Here is an 18,821-nt window from a genome sequence, read left to right as displayed (position 1 = left end):
TAAAGCTAACAGAATTCTTGGCTTCATATCTAGAAGTATAAATAATAGAAGTCCTCAGGCTGTTCTTCAACTCTATATAACCTTGGTTAGGCCTCATTTAGACTATGCTGCTCAGTTCTGGTCACCGTATTACAGAATAGATATAAATGCTCTGGAAAACGTACAGAGGAGGATGACAAAGATGATCCCATGTATCAGAAATCTTCCCTATGAGGATAGACTGAGGGCCCTGAATCTGCACTCTCTCGAAAGGCGTAGAATTAGGGGGGATATGATTGAGGTGTATAAATGGAAAACAGGAATAAATAAAGGGGATGTAAATAGCGTGCTGAAAATTTCCAGCCAAGACAGGACTCGCAGCAATGGTTTCAAGTTGGAAAAATTCAGATTCAGGAAAGATATAGGAAAGCACTGGTTTGGTAATAGAGTTGTGGATGAGTGGAACAAACTCCCGAGTACAGTTATTGAGGCTAAAATGTTGTGTAGTTTTAAAAATAGGTTAGATAAATACATGAGTGGGTGTGGGTGGGTGTGAGTTGGACCTGACTAGCTTGTGCTGCTGGGTCTGGTGCAGTGCTCCATCCTTGAGTGGACGTGACCAGACCGGGTGGGTCATTGGGCTAATCCAGGGGGGTGGGTCATTGGTCTAATCTGGGGGGGGGGACATGGACCTGCTCCGCATGGGTCAGTAGGCCTCTTGCAGTGTTCCTTCTTTCTCATGTTCTTATACAGGAGAAGAGGTTACTAGCCCCATGCTCTTGGCATGTTGGTTGCCTCTTATGACATGCAGGGCTTACGGAGGAAGAATTCTGTTCCATTTCCCACACTGACAACTGAAGTACCACAAGGCTTGTGCCTTAGCCCGATACTATTCAACATAATGTAGTACCTTGATTTACGAGTGCCCCAACTTATGAGTTTTCCGAGTTACGAGCTGTCACTTGGTCAATTTTTTTGCTTTGAGTTTCGAGTGAGCTTTAGATACACTTCAGATATAATAATAAAACATAATAATCGCTCTGGAGTGCTTTAAATGTCATATGTATTTCGTATAGGTTTGGTAGCTGATATTTAAAGTATTCCAGAGTGATTATTATTATTATTGTATTATTACATAATAAATTATTATTATTATTATTATCATCATCACCATTGACATGCCTTGTTCACTGAGTTTAATCATTTCTTAATTAACCCTTTGACTGTTTACGCCGTATAAATATGTCTTATGCGCCACTGTTTCTGACGTATCTATACGCATAAGTTCTAGCGGCTTGAAATCAAGCAGGAGAAAGCTGGTAGGCCCACATGTGAGAGAATGGGTCTCCATGGTCAGCGTGCACCATATAAAAAAAATCGGAGAGCCGGTGGTGCATTGTGGGAATGCCATTTCCATTGTCCTTTTTCAGCATGCCTAGCGGTAAGAAATATGTGATTCCCCAGCAAATCTGGGACTCTTCTCTTCCGAAGTGATGCTCTAACACAGATGGAAGTGTCAGTGAAGATCAATTTCATTGTTTTGAGGAGTTTGAGACCAAAAGCAATGCCCAGGATACCACAAGAAGGAGGAGGAGGAGGAGGAGGAGGAGGAGGAGGAGGAGGAGGAGGAGGAGGAGGAGGAAGAGGAGGAAGAAGAGGAGGAGGAAGAAGAGGAGGAGGAGGAGGAAGAAGAGGAGGAGGAGGAAGAAGAGGAGGAGGAGGAAGAAGAGGAGGAGGAGGAAGAAGAAGAGGAAGAAGAAGAGGAAGAAGAGGAGGAAGAAGAGGAGGAAGAAGAGGAGGAAGAAGAGGAGGAAGAAGAGGAGGAAGAAGAGGAGGAAGAAGAGGAGGAAGAAGAGGAGGAAAAGGAGGAAAAGGAGGAAGAAGAGGAGGAAGAGGAGGAAGAGGAGGAAGAGGAGGAAGAGGAGGAGGAGGAAGAGGAAGAGGAAGAGGAGGAGGAGGAGGAGGAGGAGGAGGAGGAGGAGGATGAGAATGATGATGATGATGATGATGATGATGATGATGATGATGATGATGATGATGATGATGATGATGATGATGATGATGATGATGATGATGATGATGATGATGATGATGATGATGATGATGATGTTGATGATGATGTTGATGATGTTGATGATGTTGATGTTGATGATGATGATGATGATGATGTTGATGATGATGATGATGATGATGATGATGATGATGATGATGTTGATGATGATGTTGATGATGATGTTGATGATGATGTTGATGATGTTGATGATGATGTTGATGATGTTGATGTTGTTGTTGATGTTGTTGATGTTGTTGTTGATGATGTTGTTGTTGTTGTTGTTCCCTTGAAGCATGGAAAACAGTCTGCCCCATGACAGTGACAAGATAAGGGGAGATAACATCTGATAAGAGCTGACGTTTGATGAGCATAAACGAGGGTGAAGGGAGGGGGCAGCTGATAAGAAAAGATTAGATGACCATCCCCCTCCTGTTTTTGCTGGTACACAAACATTTCTGTCTGTCTATTTGTGTGTCTGTCAAGCTCCCTGTCTCAGAGAGAGCCACAAGACTGTGTCATCATCACGTTTACTCACATCTTCAAGCAGAGTATAGCACTTTGTCTGGATTTCTTGGGTTATCCTAGGTAATTTACACTATGTATACTTGTATTTATGTGTACCTGTGAGACAGAGATAGACAGACAGATAGAAAGAGAGACAGATTGAAAGAGATAGAATGAGGGAGAAAGATAATTAGATAGAATGGAGGGGAAGCAGCATCCGACCCCATTGTTTTGACAGGCGGTAGGGGGAGTGAGTAATGAGACAATATGTCATTTTGACAGCTGCCAACTCCTGACTCAAAACAATTATAAGCCACACACTTGCACACAAGACAAGCTTGCTGAATGGTGATAATAGCAGTTTTATGAAAGTATCTAGTGACTATATATGTGTATATATATTATAGAAACCAGAAGCAAGAAGGGAAGGCAGGAATGAAGGAAGGACGGATGAAGGAATGTACGAAGAGAGGTAGGACAGGAATGCAGGAAAGGAATGAAGGAAAGGAATGCAGGAAAGGAATGCAGGAAAGGAATGCAGGAAAGGAATGCAGGAAAGGAATGCAGGAAAGGAATGCAGGAAAGGAATGAAGGAAAGGAATGCAGGAAAGGAATGCAGGAAAGGAATGAAGGAAAGGAATGAAGGAAAGGAATGAAGGAAAGGAATGAAGGAAAGGAATGAAGGAAAGGAATGCAGGAAAGGAATACAGGAAAGGAATGCAGGAAAGGAATGCAGGAAAGGAATGAAAGGAATGCAGGAAAGGAATGAAGGAAAGGAATGCAGGAAAGGAATGAAGGAAATGAATGCAGGAAAGGAATGAAGGAAAGGAATGCAGGAAAGGAATGAAGGAAAGGAATGCAGGAAAGGAAGGCAAGAAAGGAATGCAGGAAAGTAGGAAGGAAGGAATGATGACACACGACCATTTACCTAGGATAACTACATAACACAACTGCCTGCTAATACTTTGCAGAAAGCTGCTCAGACGAGGTGTTTTGTCTTTGCACATAAAAAAAAAAGTTCACAAAAATGCACACACACTGGTGTTATGTGTGAGGAGTGTAAAACACCATTGTGTATGACACCATGTTTCACAGAGTTCCACAAGCTGCAGAACTTCTAGGAATATGTTCGGTGACTGTACATTGGTATATATATTATAGAACAATAGTAATAAACAATTTTTTGTATTGTTTGTTTTTGTAAATAAGTTTTGTAAACAATATATTGATAATTATGTTTGTGTGCTTATTGTGTTGTATACAACGAGTGTATATATGTACATTGCACCTTACTTTGGTCTCACAGGCCACATAAGTTATGTGAAAAAATAAAATAGTGAAAAAAACAAAAAACTTTCAAATACAAGTAAACTAAAGTTTACCGGGTGAGCGGCAGTCGCCACTGTTGCCATATGCGGCTCATTTTCTGCAAACTTCACAGCTCTATATCTCGGTAAGTACTGATGGCAAAAAAATTTTTTTGGACTAAAACACTCAGAAAAATAATCTTAACATTTTCATAAGAAAAAATCATTTTTTTTTCGAATACTTTGTGTCATAGAATGACAGTTTCAGAAAGGGGCCTGCGACAGTCAAAGGATTAAGCTGCCATGAGAGACACCAAAAATGTAAACACACAGACGAACACACCAGCTAACCCCTCTACTGTGAACTTCTTTTGTATTTCTTCCATTTTCCTTTTGTTTTTCCTCTTCCAAGTGCTGCTGCATTTCTAGCTATTGTGCACCCTATAGTACAAGGTAACTAGAAGTGCAGCAGCACTTGGAAGAGGAAAAAACAAAAGTAAAATGAAAGAAGTACAAAAGAAGTTCACAGTAGAGGGGTTAGCTGGTGTGCTTGTCTGTGTGTTTACATTCTTGGTGTCTCTCATGGTAGCTTAACCCTCTCAGGATCCACAGGCCGTCTCCAAGACTTGTTCTCAGGGTCCCGCAAATTTAAAAAAAAAAAAATTATTTTTCTTATGAAAAGATAGAGGATCTTTTCCTGATCATAATGACACCAAAAGTATGAAATTTGATGGAAAACTTACGGAATTATGCTCTTGCGAAGATAGCGGTCTTGACGATGTTTACGCATCGGTGATTTTGACCACTTTGAGCCCTATTTTCGGCCAATTCTAGTGTACTAGTTTACCTGGAGTTTACCTGGAGAGAGTTCCGGGGGTCAACGCCCCCGCGGCCCGGTCTGAGACCAGGCCTCCTGGTGGATCAGAGCCTGATCAACCAGGCTGTTGCTGCTGGCTGCACGCAAACCAACATACGAGCCACAGCCCGGCTGATCCGGAACTGACTTTAGGTGCTTGTCCAGTGCCAGCTTGAAGACTGCCAGGGGTCTGTTGGTAATCCCCCTTATGTGTGCTGGGAGGCAGTTGAACAGTCTCGGGCCCCTGACACTTATTGTATGGTCTCTTAACGTGCTAGTGACACCCCTGCTTTTCATTGGGGGGATGGTGCATCGTCTGCCAAGTCTTTTGCTTTCGTAGTGGGTGATTTTCGTGTGCAAGTTCGGTACTAGTCCCTCTAGGATTTTCCAGGTGTATATAATCATGTATCTCTCCCTCCTGCATTCCAGGGAATACAGGTTTAGGAACCTCAAGCGCTCCCAATAATTGAGGTGTTTTATCTCCGTTATGCGCGCCGTGAAAGTTCTCTGTACATTTTCTAGGTCGGCAATTTCACCTGCCTTGAATCATAAATCATAAATATTTCGCTAGAACTCCATTTTTTTCTATCGAATGAGTACAAGAAATCATCCATTTACCGATTTCAACTATCCAATACAGAGGTCAGAATTTAGCAATTTTGCCAATCTCACACAAATTTCAAAAGATGCCAATTTCCAAATAGGGTCTGGAATAAGCAAGAAAGACATTCCTGGCACTAAAATAACATTTCCTCTGCTCATTAGTCACGTCCCCATGCCCCTCTTATATTCTTTTGCTTTTCACTTTGAATTTTTATTCTCACAAAAAAATAGAAGATTTACTGTTATGCAGACTACTGCATTAGTGTAGAAATGGTATAAATAATATCGGCACACTTGTGAAAGAATATTAGACTCACCAGTTGACGTGTATTGGACGCATAGCATGATTTGTTTACTTTTGAACTTTGATAAAAATCGAACATTTCTGCTACTTTGAGCTCAATTTCAAGATACTTTTCATTGTAAAACCAGCCAAAACCATCTCAATTTCTGTAATATGTCTTCCATTCTATAAAATGAGACCAGAAAAACTAGAATACAAAAATAAATACCATACAAAAATACAGTGCAAAGTCGCTGTTTTAATCCAAAAACACGGTCAAAGTTTTTTTTTCTCATTACGTACTGTGTGCTGCAGGATTTTTTTTATACTGCGCACACTGACCACATAGACCCATTCTTTCATATGTAGGCCTACCAGCTTTCTCTCACTAGATTTGAGGGTGCTAGAATTTAGGCATACTAGTACGTCATGGTGCATAAGCCGAACTAGTATGGCCGAAACCCTGAAAGGGTTAATTAAGAAATGATTAAACTCAGTGAACAAGGTATGTCAATGGCAGTGGTGGTGATAATAATAATAATAATAATTTATAATAATAATTAATAATAATAATAATAATAATAATATATATAATAATAATAACAATAATAATAATAATAATTGCTCTGGAATGCTTTAAATATCAGCTACCAAACCTATACAAAATACGTATGAAATTTAAAGCATTCCAGAGCAATTGTTTTATTATTATTATTATTAATTGTTATTATCACCATCAACATACACTGTTCACTGAGTATAATCATTTCTTAATTAAGCTGCCATAAGAGACACTGAGAATGTAAATACACAGACAAACACACCAGTTAACCCCTCTACCATGAACTTCTTTTGTACTTCTTCCATTATTTGTTGTTCTTCTTCCTCTTTGAGTTACGAGCTGGGTCACAGAATGAATTAAACTCGTAATTCAAGGTACCACTGTATATGTAAACAATTTCCCTCAACCCGAGTTCAGTGATACTATCATTACCCAATTTGCTGATGATGTTATCCATGTAGTAACATCCACCCCCATTATGAGAAAACATAAGCATGATAGGGTAACAGAAAAAATGAATACAGAACTATGAAAAACAGCAAACTGGGAGAAGAAATGGAGAATCACGACCAACCTACACAAAATCCTCATCAGCACTATCGGATGTTCTGCAACAACTATAAAAGACAAGAGGGCATCTCCATCAGAGATACACCTATTGTTATCAGAAACCCCAACAAGATCCTGGGATATAATTGTTGGCACTGGGCATGGTGGATGAAGGTTAGAGCACCTGGTTGTTTCTCCTCCATCTGTCAGTGAGGCTATGCAGTAAGGCCCAGCACTCCATTCATACACAACCAGTACCATATCTCACCCACGCACCTCTGCCCACATCAAAACAGTTCATTTACCCTTCCCTTCCCCTCAGTGGCCACATACTCTCCCTACAAACCCAGCAACCCCGACTCATACCACCCACCCTTATAATTTACCCACAGCCATATGCCTTCACCTACACCATCCCAACCAATAACCAACCCCCACACAAGCAATAACCCCACAGCCACACACCTACACCATTCTCTCACAGCTACATTTCCCTACTATTTCAAGACCACACTTTGTCCATCTCCACACCCTCACCTACACCATTCCCCCCATGAGCTCCTGCCCACACTTTACCTGACCTTCGCTCTAACACACTGTCCACATATCTAATCGACTTATCACCCACTACCCCCATTTATGCCAACAACACTAACTGCACAGTCATCCACCTAGTTATCCATCATACAATCAATACCCACACCGAACCACTAACAACCACATTCTTCACCCACACCACACCCACAGCTTCAAGTCCACATGGCCCCACTCCCATACCTTACCCATGCTTTCACTCATTACACTTACCCACAGCCCCACTCCTACACCTTACCCATGCTTTTACTCATACCACTCCCCCCCAGCTTCAAGCCCACATAGCCCCATTCCTACAACTCCATGCCCACCCCTTACCCATGCTTTCATGGCCTACACACCCTAACATGCCATCCACACACCTAGCCACCCACCACCTTCACTACTGCCAACATCACCAACCGCACACTCACCCACCACTTACACTACCACCCACAACGGGCCACCGACACTGCCACCCACACACTGGCTTGTTACTGTCAGCCTCCTTTCCCCACACCTCTCCACCACCCAGCATCCTCCACCTCCCAGCACCAGCCTCCTGCTCCTGCCCCCACCCCTCCACCATTCAGTCTCCACCTCCTATAACGAATGTTTTCAGTTTCTAACATTTGAAGTGAATTCAAACACACTGTTTTATATGCAAATGTTCTTGGAAATAAACAACTGTTTGTGTTGTACAGTGTGTTTCTCCTAAACCTTAGAGTATAAAATACAGTACTAAAAGCATAAAAAGTAAAGTAAAAAATGAAATACAAAAATAAAACATGAAAATAAAATCATTACAATAACTGTGATGTTAATATACAGTAGTAAAATATTTAGTAGAAAGTAACATACGATACTATGTAGGTACTTTGTATAGCAAAGATTTAACATTATGCCCTACCCAGTATGTCTGCAATTTTCCAAGGTTCAACTTGCATCCATTTTGACTTACGACCAAGCTTTTGACTTATGACCAAGCTTGGTCATAAGTCAGATGATACTAGTACAATGTTATCAAATAGTCAGCTGTATTTAAAAGGATTAAAAACAATAAATTTGCCTTACCACTGCTGAGTGATGGTAACGAGGAGCAGGAGGAGAGCCTGTGGAAAATGCTCGCCCCCAGGACTTCTCTTTAACATCAAAGCGCAACAGATCATTCAGCATCCATTTGCCATTGTCGCCTCCAAAGACATAAATGGCATCCTTATAAGCCACCACTGTGTGCTTACTTCGTCTGTAAACATAAAATTTGAATAAGTGAAGCACAGCTATCCCCAGTACTGAAGGTCTGAAAAAAGCAGCATATCAACCTATCTAAAATTTTTTTAATACACAAGCAGTCATGGCTCATGCCTTGGTTGATAACATCCTCAGCGTATGCACTGTGGGGTCAGAACGTAAAAATTACATAAAATAAAAATGAGAAAAAAAGATATATCGGCAATATTTCTGCAAGTGGCAGGACTCCATATTGCAGTCAGATGAGCATTCAGCGCCAAATTTGTGGCCTTATATCTCAGTAAGTACTGACCCTAAAATTTTTTTTTTGGTCTTATTACACACAGAAAATTGCCCTCTTTATTAAAACAATTTTTTTTTTCAAAATAATTGAAGTGCAAGCAGTGAAGACACAGATCTATGTCTGGACAGAGTGAGTGTTAAAGTATTAATACACATCTAAAATTGTACTACAGCCTCTCCATTCAGTTTATTACAATACAGACTCTCCTCACTTAACGACGGATTTCCATTCCTAAGACCACGTCAGTAAATGAATTTGTTGCTAAGTGAGGAATATACTATAATGGTAGTGGGCTTGTGTCAACCATCTTTGATATTGTTTTAATGTCACCTTTGAACCATTTACGTATAACATTTCTGGTATATTCTTAAATGCTCATACAGTAATGTACTGTATATTGTAATAATACAGTGAACCCCTGCCTTACGATATTAATCCTTTCCTGAGAGCTCATCGTAAGGTGAAATTATCGTTAGCCAAATTAATTTTCCCCATAAGAAATAATGGAAATCAAATTAATCCGTCCTGACACCCCAAAGTATGAAAAAAAAAATTTTTACCACATGAAATATTAATTTTAATACACACAAACTGAAGAAGACATGCACAATTACTATTCTACTAAGAATAGAATACATGACACTTACCTTTATTGAAGATCTGGTGATGATTGATGGGATGGGAGGAGGGGAGAGTGTGGAAGTTATTGTTTAGAAGGGGAATCCCCTTCCATTAGGACTTGAGATAATAAGTCCTTTTCTGGGGTTACTTCCCTTCTTCTTTTAATGCCACTAGGACCAGCTTGAGAGTCGCTGGACCTCTGTCACACAACAAATCTGTCCATAGAGCTCTGTACCTCCTGTTCCTTTAAGACTTTCCTAAAATGGGCCATAACACTGTCATTGTACAGGTTGCCAACACGGCTTGCAGTAGCTGTGTCAGGGTGATTTTCATCCATTAAGGTTTGCAGTTCAACCCACTTTGCACACACTTCCTTAATCTCTTTTTTCAATTCCATACTAATTCTCACCTTTTTACCACAGGGATGGCACTAGAAGCTTTCTTGGGGTCCATGGTGACTTATTTTGCAGTAACAAGCACTAAAAAGACTGCGATAATGTGAAATGTACCGAATGTATGCATAGATGCAACCACACTGGATGGCTTGTAAACACTGGCGCTGAGGCCACACGTGGGACGCGTCCCAGACGAATCACGTAAGGCGAGTCTTTTTATCGTGAGGCGAGGCAAAATTTTTGCGTTCAAATGCTTCATATGGCGGATTTAACGTAACGCGATGCGTTCATAAGGCGGGGGTCCACTGCATAGGGGTTGGAGGGAGGGGGTAAAGGAGGTTTTTGTGTGTGAGGGGCTTGGACTTCCAGCAAGCGTGCATGAGTGTATTTGATAGGAGTGAATGGAGACAAATGGTTTTTCATACTTGACGTGCTGTTGGAGTGTGAGCAAAGTAACATTTATGAAGGAATTTAGGGAAACCGGCAGGCCGGACTTGAGTCCTGGAGATGGGAAGTACAGTGTCTACACTCTGAATGAGGGGTGTTAATGTTGCAGTTTTATAACTGTAGTGTAAAGCACCCCTCTGGCAAGACAGTGATGTAGTGAATGATGATGAAAGTTTTTCTATTTCGGGCCACCCTGCCTTGGTGGGAATTGGCCGATGTGTTAATAAAAAAAAATAATTGTAATAAACAGAATAGAGGAAATCTGCTCTAATATACATTATTTAGGTATGTATGCTGGTCAGAGAGCCCATCATAAGTCCAAGGCATCGGTAAATGAGTATGTCGCTAAGTGAGGAGAGGCTGTATACAGTACACTACTGTATGAACATTTAAAAATACAGTGGACCCTCAACCAGCGATGGCATCGATTAACGATAAATCTGACAAGCGATACATTTTAACGCAAAAATTTTGCCTCGACTAGCGCTTAAAAACCCGACCAGCGCTATTCGTTCCGTACGAGAGGCGTCCACTTTGGCCTGAGCGCGCCTCACTTGTCCCGTGGGTGCCAGTGTTTACAAGCCAGCCACTGCGGTCGCTTCCAAACATACAACTGGAACATTTCATATTATCACAGCCTTTGTAGTGATTGCACCTGCAAAATAAGTCACCATGGCCCCCAAGAAAGCTTCTAGTGCAAACCCTACAGCAAAAAGGGTGAGAATTACTATGGAGATGAAGAAAGAGATCACTGCTAAGTATGAAAGTGGAGTGCGTGTCTCTGAGCTGGTCAGGTTGTATAATAAGCCCCAATCAACCATCGCTACTATTGTGGGCAAGAAAACGGCAATCAAGGAAGCTGTTCTTGCCTAAGGTGCAACTATGTTTTCAAAACTGAGATCGCAAGAGGTAGAAGATGTTGAGAGACTCCTATTGGTGTGGATAAACGAGAAACAGATAGCAGGAGATAGCATCTCTCAAGCGATCATATGTGAAAAGGCTAGGAAGTTGCATGACGATTTAATTAAAAAAATGCCAGCAACTAGTGATGTGAGTGAATTTAAGGCCAGCAAAGGTTGGTTTGAGAGATTTAAGAAGCGTAGTGGCATTCATAGTGTGATAAGGTATGGTGAGGCTGCCAGTTCGGACCAAAAAGCGGCTGAAAAATATGTGCAAGAATTCAAGGAGTACATAGACAGTGAAGACTTGAAACCTGAACAAGTGTTTAATTGTGACGAAACAGGCTTGTTTTGGAAGAAAATGCCAAGCAGGACGTACATTACTCAGGAGGAAAAGGCACTCCCAGGACATAAGCCTATGAAAGACAGGCTTACTCTGTTGATGTGTGCCAATGCTAGTGGTGATTGCAAAGTGAAGCCTTTATTGGTGTATCACTCTGAAACTCCCAGAGTGTTCAGGAAAAACAATGTCCTCAAGGATAATTTGTGTGTGCTGTGGAGGGCAAACAGTAAGGCATGGGTCACTAGGGACTTTTTCTATGACTGGTTACACCATGCATTTGCCCCCAATGTAAAAAATTACCTAACTGAAAAGAAATTAGACCTTAAGTGCCTCCTGGTATTAGACAATGCTCCTGGTCATCCTTCAGACTTGGCAGAGCGACTTTCTAGGGACATGAGCTTCATTAAGGTGAAGTTTTTGCCTCCTAATACCACTCCTCTCCTGCAGCCCACGGATCAGCAGGCCATTTCCAACTTCAAGAAACTGTACACAAAAGCTATGTTTGAAAGGTGCTTTGTAGTGACCTCAGAAACTCAACTGACTCAAAGAGAGTTTTGGAAAGATCATTTTACCATCCTCAATTGTGTAAACATTATAGGTAAGGCTTGGGAGAAAGTGACTAAGAGGACCTTGAACTCTGCTTGGAAAAAACTGTGGCCAGAATGTGTAGACAAAAGGGATTTTGAAGGGTTTGAGGCTAACCCTGGGAATTCTATGCCAGTTAAGGAATCCATTGTGGCATTGGGGAAGTCCTTGGGGTTGGAGATTAGTGGGGAGGATGTGGAAGAGCTGGTGGAGGAGGACAATGAAGAACTAACCACTGGTGAGCTGCTAGATCATCTTGAACAGCAAGAGGGCAGACCTGAGGAAACTGCTTCGGAGGAGGGGATAGAGAAATTGAAGAAGTTGCCTACTTCAAAGATTAAGGAAATGTGTGCAAAGTGGCTTGAAGTGCAAACCTTTTTTGATGAAAATCACCCTGACACAGCTACTGCAAGCCATGTTGGCAACCTGTACACTGACAATGTTGTGAACCACTTTAGGAAAGTCATAAAGGAACGAGAGGTACAGGTATCTATGGAAAGATATGTTGTGCGACAGAAGTCCAGTGACTCTGAAGCTGGTCCTAGTGGCATTAAAAGAACAAGGGAAGTAACCCCAGAAAAAGACTTGCTACCTGAAGTGCTAATGGAAGGGGATTCCCCTTCTAAACACTAAGAAGATCAATGGTCTCCCCTCCTCCCATCCCATCAATCATCACCAGATCTTCAATAAAGGTAAGTGTCATGTAACTGTGCATGTCTTCTTCAGTTTGTGTGTATTAAAATTAATATTTCATGTGGTAAATTTTTTTTTTCAATACTTTGGGGTGTCTTGCACGGATTAATTTGATTTCCATTATTTCTTATGGGGAAAATTAACTTGACTAACGATTATTTCGATTAACGATGAGCTCTCAGGAACGGATTAATATCGCTGGTTGGGGGTGCACTGTACACTAAAAATGTTATAAATGGTGCAAAGGTGACATTAAACCAATATCAAAAATGGTTAACACAAATCTACTACCATTACAGAATGCTCCTTGCTTAGCAACAAATTTGTTTACCGACATAGTCTTAGGAAAGGAACTCCGTCGATAAGTGAGGAGAGGCTGTATTGTAAATTGTACTGATTGTAATATTTTTTTGCTACTTCTATACTATAAATTTTTCTAATAATATTTTTGCCACCAGTTTTTTGTAATACAGTGGACCCCCGGTTAACGATTTTAATCCGTGCAAGAGGGGTAATTGTTATGCGAAATAATCGTTATGTGAATGAATTTTCCCCATAAGAAATAATGGAAATAAAATTAATCCGTGCAAGACACCCAAAAGTATGAAAAAAAAATTTTTTTTACCACATGAAATATTAATTTTAATACACACAAACTGAAAAAGGCATGCACACTTACATGACACTTACTTTTATTGAAGATCTGGTGATGATTGATGGGATGGGAGGAGGGGAGAGCATTATCTTCTTACTGTTTAGAAGGGGAATCCCCTTCCATTAGGACTTGAGGTAGTAAGTCCTTTTCTGGGGTTACTTCCCTTCTTTTTTTAATGCCACTAGGGCCAGCTTCAGAGTCACTGGACTTCTTTCGCACAAGATATCTGTCCATAGTGGCCTGTACCTCTCGTTCCTTTATCACTTCCCTAAAGTGTTTCACAACATTGTCAGTGTACAGGTTGCCAACACGGCTTGCAATAGCTGTGTGAGGGTGATTTTCATCCATGAAGGTTTGCACTTCAAGCCACTTTGCACAGATTTCCTTTATCTTTGTAGTAGGCAACTTCTTCAATTTCTCTCTCCCCTCCTCTGAACCAGTTTCCCCAGGTCTGGCCTCTTGCTCTTGAAGTTGATCTATCAGCTCATCAGTGGTTAGTTCTTCATTGTCCTCCTCCACCAACTCTTCCACATCCTCCCCACTAACCTCCAACCCCAAGGACTTTCCCAATGCCACAATGGATTCCTCAACTGGCACAGGATTCTCAGGGTTAGCCTCAAACCCTTCAAAATCCCTTTTGTCTACACATTCTGGCCACAGTTTCTTGCAAGCAGAGTTCAAGGTCCTCTTAGTCACTTCCTCCCAAGCCTTACCTATAAGGTTTACACAATTGAGGATATTAAAGTGATCTCTCCAAAACTCTCTTAGAGTCAGCTGAGTTTCTGAGGTCATTACAAAGCACCTTTCAAACAGAGCTTTTGTGTACAGTTTCTTGAAGTTGGAAATAACCTGCTGGTCCATGGGCTGCAGGAGAGGAGTGGTATTAGGAGGCAAAAACTTCACCTTAATGAAGCTCATGTCCCCATAAAGTCGCTCTGCCACGTCTGTAGGATGACCAGGGGCAATGTCTAACACCAGGAGGCACTTAAGTTCTAATTTCTTTTCAGTTAGGTAATCTTTCACATTGGGGGCAAATGCATGGTGTAACCAGTTATAGAAAAATTCCCTAGTGACCCATGCCTTACTGTTTGCCCTCCACAGCACACACAAATTATCCTTGAGGACATTCTTTTGCCTGAACGCTCTGGGAGTTTCAGAGTGATACACTAATAAAGGCTTCACTTTGCAATCACCAGTAGCATTGGCACACATGAGAAGAGTAAGCCTGTCTTTCATAGGCTTATGTCCTGGGAGTGCCTTTTCCTCCTGAGTAATGTAGGTCCTGCTTGGCATTTTCTTCCAGAACAGGCCTGTTTCATCACAATTAAACACTTGTTCAGGTTTCAGTCCTTCAGTTTCTATATACTCCTTGAATTCCTGCACATATTTTTCAGCCGCTTTGTGGTCCGAACTGGCAGCCTCACCATGCCTTATCACACTATGGATGCCACTACGCTTCTTAAATCTCTCAAACCAACCTTTGCTGGCCTTAAATTCACTCACATCATCACTAGTTGCAGGCATTTTTTTAATTAAATCCTCATGCAACTTCCTAGCCTTTTCACATATGATCGCTTGAGAGACGCTATCTCCTGCTAGCTGTTTTTCATTTATCCACACCAATAAGAGTCTCTCAACATCTTCCATCACTTGCGATCTTTGTTTCGAAAACACAGTTAAACCTTTGGCAAGAACAGCTTCCTTGATTGTCTTTTTGGTGCCCACAATAGTAGCGATGGTTGATTGGGGTTTCTTGTACAACTTGACTAGGTCGGCAATACGCACTCCACTTTCATACTTATCAATGATCTCTTTCTTCATTTCAATGGGTATTCTTACCCTTATTGGTGTACGGTTGGCACTAGAAGCTTTCTTGGGGCCCATGGTCACTTATTTTCCAGAAACACCACCGAAAACACTGTAATAATACGAAATATTCCGAGTGTATGCTTGGATGTTAGCGCGGAGGCTGGCTGGTAAACAATGGCACGGGCGGCACATGTGAGGCTGGGTGAGGGCGCACATTGGACGCGTCTCCTACAAAAATCGGTGAGCGGGTTTTTAATCGGTATGCGCGGCAAAAATTTTGCGATTAAAGTAAGCGGTATGCGAAATAATCGCTATGTGATGCCATCGTTATGCGGGGGTCCACTGTAATGCATAATTAAAATTTCCCACTCCATAACCCAGGTCTAGGTTATAGTAGTCTGTAAGCATTAGAATTAGTTTGCCCCAAATGCTCAGGTATGCTAGTGAGGGCAGAGGAGGCGGTTAAGAGGGTTGGAATAGTTTTAAAAATGCAGTATAAGAATGCAGGACAGAAGTTTGTGGCAATAGGAGGGAGCGTACAGGAAGAAAGAGGAGTGAGTGGTGGAATGATGAAGTAAAGGGAGTGATAAAAGAGAAAAAGGTAGCTTATGAGAGGTTTTAACCCTTTCAGGGTCCATCCCGTAGATCTACGGCTTTACGTTCAGGGTCCAAACCGTAGATCTACGTCATGAGCTCAGCTCACTCTGATAAACTGTGAGTGGTACATTTGGGCCTAGATATGAGAGAATACATCTATGTGGTATGTGTGCACCACATAAAACAGATCCTGCAACACACTGTATAATGAGAGAAAAAAACTGAAATCATGATTTTTCGATTAAAACAGCAACTTTGCAGTGTTTCTTCATATTTTTTTTATAGTTGTATTTGCGATTTCTTGGTCTCATTTGATAGAATGGAAGACATATTAAAGAAATAGAGATGATTTTGATTGGTTTTAGCACTGGAAATGGCTTGAAACTGAGCTCAAAGTAACGGAAATGTTAAATTTTTGCCGATATTCAAGAGTAAACAAACGACCTCCCACATCTAATACACGCCAGCTGGTGGGTCTAATATACATTCACAAATATGGTGATGATATTTATACAATTATTACAGTATTGCATAACAGTAAATCTTCTGTTTTTTGGTGTGAATAAAAATTCATTATGTGAATAAAAAATCAAAATGGAATTTATTTGTAAAGCCTCAAAACATAACTAATGAACAGAGGAAATGTTAGTTTAGTTCCAGGAATACCTACATTGTTTATTCTGGACCCTATTTTGAAATTGGAATATTTTGAACTTTGTGTTAAATTGGCCAAATTAACAATTTCCGATCACTTTATTTTGTAGTTGAAACAGTTGACTTGGCAATTTCTTGTGCTCAATCGATAGAATAGAAGTAATACTAGTGAAATAGCTAAGAATTTGGTTGACTGGAATAATGTAATTGGCCTAAAATGGGAGTCAAAGTCGGCAAAAATCGCCGATTCGTAAATATCGCTGACACATCAAAATTCGCGAGAGCATAATTTCGTCAATTTTCCATCAAATTTCGTACTTTTTGTTTTATTACCTTCACAAAAAGATTCTCTACCATTTCATTAGAAAAAATAACAATTTTCTTTTTTGAAAATTCTTGGACACTGGGGCACCACTTGGACCCTGAAGGGGTTAACAAAGCAGAAGTGTTATAAGAAGAACAGAGTATATGGAGAGTAAAAGAAAGGTGAAGAGAGTGGTGAGAGACTGCAAAAGGAGAGCAGATGATAGAATAGGAGAGGCACAGTCAAGAAATTTTGATGAAAACAAGAAAAAAATTTGGAGATAAATAAGTTAAGAAAGCCTAGGGAACGATTGGATTTGTCAGTTAAAAACAGAGTAGGGGAGTTAGTAGATGGGGAGCTGGAGGTATTGGGTAAATGGCGGGAATATTTTGAGAAACTCTTAAATGTCAACGAAGAAAGGGAGGTGGTCATTTAACCCCTTCAGGGTCCAAGGCCAAAATCTGAAGTGGTGCTCCAGTGTCCAAAAAATTTTGAAAAAAAAAAAAAAATGATTTTTTTCTTACAGAATTAAAGAGTATATTTTTGTGAAGGTAATAAGACAAAAAACAAAAATTTCTGATCAGTACTTACTGAGATACAGCAGCGGGAAGTTGACCCAAAATGACCAGGTGGCGGCAACATTAGTGACTTCCGCAAAATCCCATTTTTTTATTTTACGTTTTTTATACTTTTTTCTTTCCTTTTCTATTTTTTTTTCTTTTTCTAATAAAATTTGTGGCCTGTGAGACCAGTATAATGTATATTGTATAAGTGTACACTCATTGTATTCAACACAATAACTGCACTAATTTGTTTATCATTATATTGCTTACAAAACTTGTTTACAAGTTTATTGTAAACAAAATGATGAAAATATTAGTGCGGTTATTGTGTTGAATACAATGGCACCATATGGTACAATGGTGCCATAGGGTACAATTGTACCATATGGTACAATGGCACTATATGATACAATGGCACCATGTGGTACAATATGGCACAATGGCACATGATACAATGGTACCATATGATACAATGGTACCATATGATACAATGGTACCATATGATACAATGGTACCATATGGTACAATGGCACCATTTGGTACAAAGGTACCATATGATACAATGGTACCAAATGGTGCAATGGTACCTTATGGTACCATAAGGTGTAATGGTATCATATGGTACCATATGATGCAATGGTACCATATGGTACAATGGCACCATTTTGTACAATGGTACCATATGATACAATGGTACCATATGGTGCAATGGTACTTTATGGTACCATATGGTGTAATGGTACCATATGATGCAATGGTACCATATGGTACATTGTACCATATAGTACAATGATACCATATCATTCATTGTACCATATGGTACTGATGTATTCAACACAATAAACACTAATATTTTCATTATTATTTTGTTTACAATAGTTGTTTACAACAAAAACATGCAAAAATGTTGTATATTAGTAATGTTCTATTATATATTTACAAGTGTACAGGAACCTGACGTGTTCCTTGAGGTGGATGACAAAGCACTTTGTCTGGGAAACTGCCAAGTCAGTAGCTAGCTTGTGTCGCCACTCACTCAGTCTTGGCTGGTGTCTCATGCCACCAACACCTATTGACCATATGGTACACAGTAACATATGTTACAGGGTACCATATGGTACATTGTACTATATGGTATAGGGTACCATGCAGTACAGGATAACATATGGTACAGGGTACCATATGGTACAGGGTCACCATATGGCACAGGGTACCATATGGCACAGGGTACCATATGGCACAGGGTACCATATGGTACAGGTTCCATACAGTACAGGATACCATATGGTACAGATACAGGGATAACTATTGAAATAAGTCACCCTGACTTTTTTGGGTTATCCTAAGATTTTATATGTATGCTGCTATGTATGATAATCTACGTAATTGTATTTTTGTGCACCTGAATAAACTTACTCAAGTGCATGTGGCATCATAAGTAAGTTTATTTAGT

At 40.4% G+C, this 18,821-nt stretch overlaps 1 protein-coding gene across 1 annotated transcript in view; it reads right to left on the bottom strand.

Annotated features, from left to right (window-relative positions):
* Lztr1 (Leucine zipper like transcription regulator 1) overlaps positions 1–18,821 on the bottom strand; it is a gene marked incomplete at its 5' end in the record, with an annotated part of 328,453 nt that overhangs the window by 262,034 nt on the left and 47,598 nt on the right. The window contains 1 exon segment of the mRNA XM_070091669.1: positions 8,344–8,515. Coding sequence (XP_069947770.1) covers positions 8,344–8,515 — 172 coding nt within the window.

The sequence above is a fragment of the Cherax quadricarinatus genome, chromosome 36 (genome assembly GCF_038502225.1).
Source record: "Cherax quadricarinatus isolate ZL_2023a chromosome 36, ASM3850222v1, whole genome shotgun sequence".
Taxonomy (NCBI): Eukaryota; Metazoa; Arthropoda; class Malacostraca; order Decapoda; family Parastacidae; genus Cherax; species Cherax quadricarinatus.
The sequence above is the reverse complement of the archived record's forward strand: the minus strand, read 5'-3'. Positions and strand labels throughout refer to the sequence as shown.